This window comes from Seriola lalandi, unplaced genomic scaffold (assembly GCF_002814215.2).
Source record: "Seriola lalandi dorsalis isolate HSWRI2012SDOR001 ecotype SW California unplaced genomic scaffold, Sedor1 jcf7180002054565, whole genome shotgun sequence".
NCBI classification, from domain to species: domain Eukaryota; kingdom Metazoa; phylum Chordata; class Actinopteri; order Carangiformes; family Carangidae; genus Seriola; species Seriola lalandi.
The window spans coordinates 1-1,663 of NW_019525118.1; the positions used below are offsets into that span (position 1 = coordinate 1).

General features: G+C 44.8%; 1 protein-coding gene across 1 annotated transcript; it reads left to right on the forward strand.

Annotated features, from left to right (window-relative positions):
• The first annotated feature begins 7 nt into the window (after positions 1-7).
• On the forward strand, positions 8-1,657 carry LOC111662565 (TBC1 domain family member 2A-like). Its single transcript, XM_023416461.2, has 3 exons — positions 8-79; positions 214-334; positions 1,173-1,657. The coding sequence occupies exons 2-3, from the start codon at positions 293-295 to the stop codon at positions 1,404-1,406; spliced, it is 276 nt and encodes a 91-aa protein (XP_023272229.1). The 5' UTR covers positions 8-79; positions 214-292; the 3' UTR covers positions 1,407-1,657.
• The last annotated feature ends 6 nt before the right edge of the window (positions 1,658-1,663 follow it).

Genomic DNA, 1,663 nt, shown 5'->3' on the forward strand with positions numbered 1-1,663 from the left:
CCCTCCAGCAGCTCCGCCGCATCCTATTGGCCTTCTCCTGGCACAACCCTGCCATCGGCTACTGCCAGGGACTCAACAGGTAAACACACGTTCACACAGGTGCAGACCCTTCCAGATGTTTAAACTGGACTGGAGAACATCTGGAGGAGATGGACTCTGCTGCGGACTCTCTGTCTTGTGATCATGTGATGTATCATGTGATGTGTCTCTCAGGTTGGCGGCCATTGCTCTGCTGGTCCTCCAGAGTGAAGAAGACGCCTTCTATTGTCTGGTGGCCGTGGTTGAAGCCATCATGCCTCAGGACTACTACACCAAGAACCTGGTGGCCTCTCAGGTCAGGAAACACTCACCTGCTCACCTGTCCTCTGTTCACCTGTGCCTTCAGTCAGGTGACCACATGAAACAATACATTGAGAATTCTCACGATGCTGATAAAAACATCTGTCGTCATGGAGTTAAAATGTATTTTAAAGCAAGCTAGTGAGTTAGTGAGTTAGTGAGTTAGTTAGTTAGTTAGTTAGTTATAGACTAGTTAGTCATAGGTTAGTTAGTTAGTTATAGTTCATTTAGATATAGGTTTATTAGTTAGTTATAGTTAAGTTAGTCATAGGTTTGTCAGTTAGTTATAGTTCAATTATATATAGGTTAATTAGTTAGTTATAGTTCAGTTAGTTATAGGTTAGTTATATTAATTAGGTATAGTTTAGTTTGTAGATTTATTTATTTTTGTTATAGGTTAGTTAGTTAGTTAGTTAGTTAGTTAGTTAGTTAGTTAGTTAGTTAGTTAGTTAGTTAGTTAGTTAGTTGAGTGCTAAGTGATCCACTGAATTCACTCATTCACAAACAGTTGACATGTGATATCTTAGAGTTGACTTTTTTTACTTAAATTTGTGAAGTTCAGATTTTCCTGCTGACATGAACGCAGCGCTGTGTCTGACATGGTGGTGAGTAGTTCAGGGACGGAGCTGTCTCCTGTTCACCTGTCCACCCGTCACTGGTCAGTGGTTTGGTGTAGAGGTGGGAGGAGGAGGAGAACAGAGAACAGATCGAAGGCTACACAGCCCCTGTGCATTCTGGGAGAGATACAGGAAATTTGTCCTTGATTGATCAGCATTACTGATTGATCAGTTATTGACTGATCATGTTACTGATCGACGTGTCTGTGTGTTCAGGCGGACCAGCGGGTGCTGAAGGACTTCCTGGCGGAGAAGCTTCCCCGACTGGCGTCTCACTTTGAGGATCACAGCATCGACGTTTCTCTGATCACCTTCAACTGGTTCCTGGTGGTTTTTGTGGAGAGTCTGCCCAGCGACATCCTGCTGCCGCTGTGGGACGCCTTCCTGTACGAGGGCACCAAGGTACCGACACAGAGACACACAACAGACACACAACAGAGACAGAGCTGAGTCTAAAGACAAAGATCTGAGTGCACCTGACCTGGAGAGGTGTGTTTCTCAGACCTAGAGAGGTGTGTCTCTCAGACTTAGATAGGCGTGTTTCTCGGACCTGGAGAGGTGTGTCTCTCAGACTTACAGATGTGTGTCTCTCAGACTTAGATAGGTGTGTTTCTCAGACCTGGAGAGGTGTGTTTCTCAGACTTAGATAGGTGTGTTTCTTGGACCTGGAGAGGTGTGTCTCTCAGACTTAGATAGGTGTGTTTCTC

Bases quoted from the DNA above. Each gene is read 5' to 3' on its own strand.
- LOC111662565 (XM_023416461.2), top strand. From the start codon at position 293: ATGCCTCAGGACTACTACACCAAGAACCTGGTGGCCTCTCAG. The intron at 335-1,172 runs GTCAGGAAACAC...CTGTGTGTTCAG, and splicing joins AGAACCTGGTGGCCTCTCAG to GCGGACCAGCGGGTGCTGAA.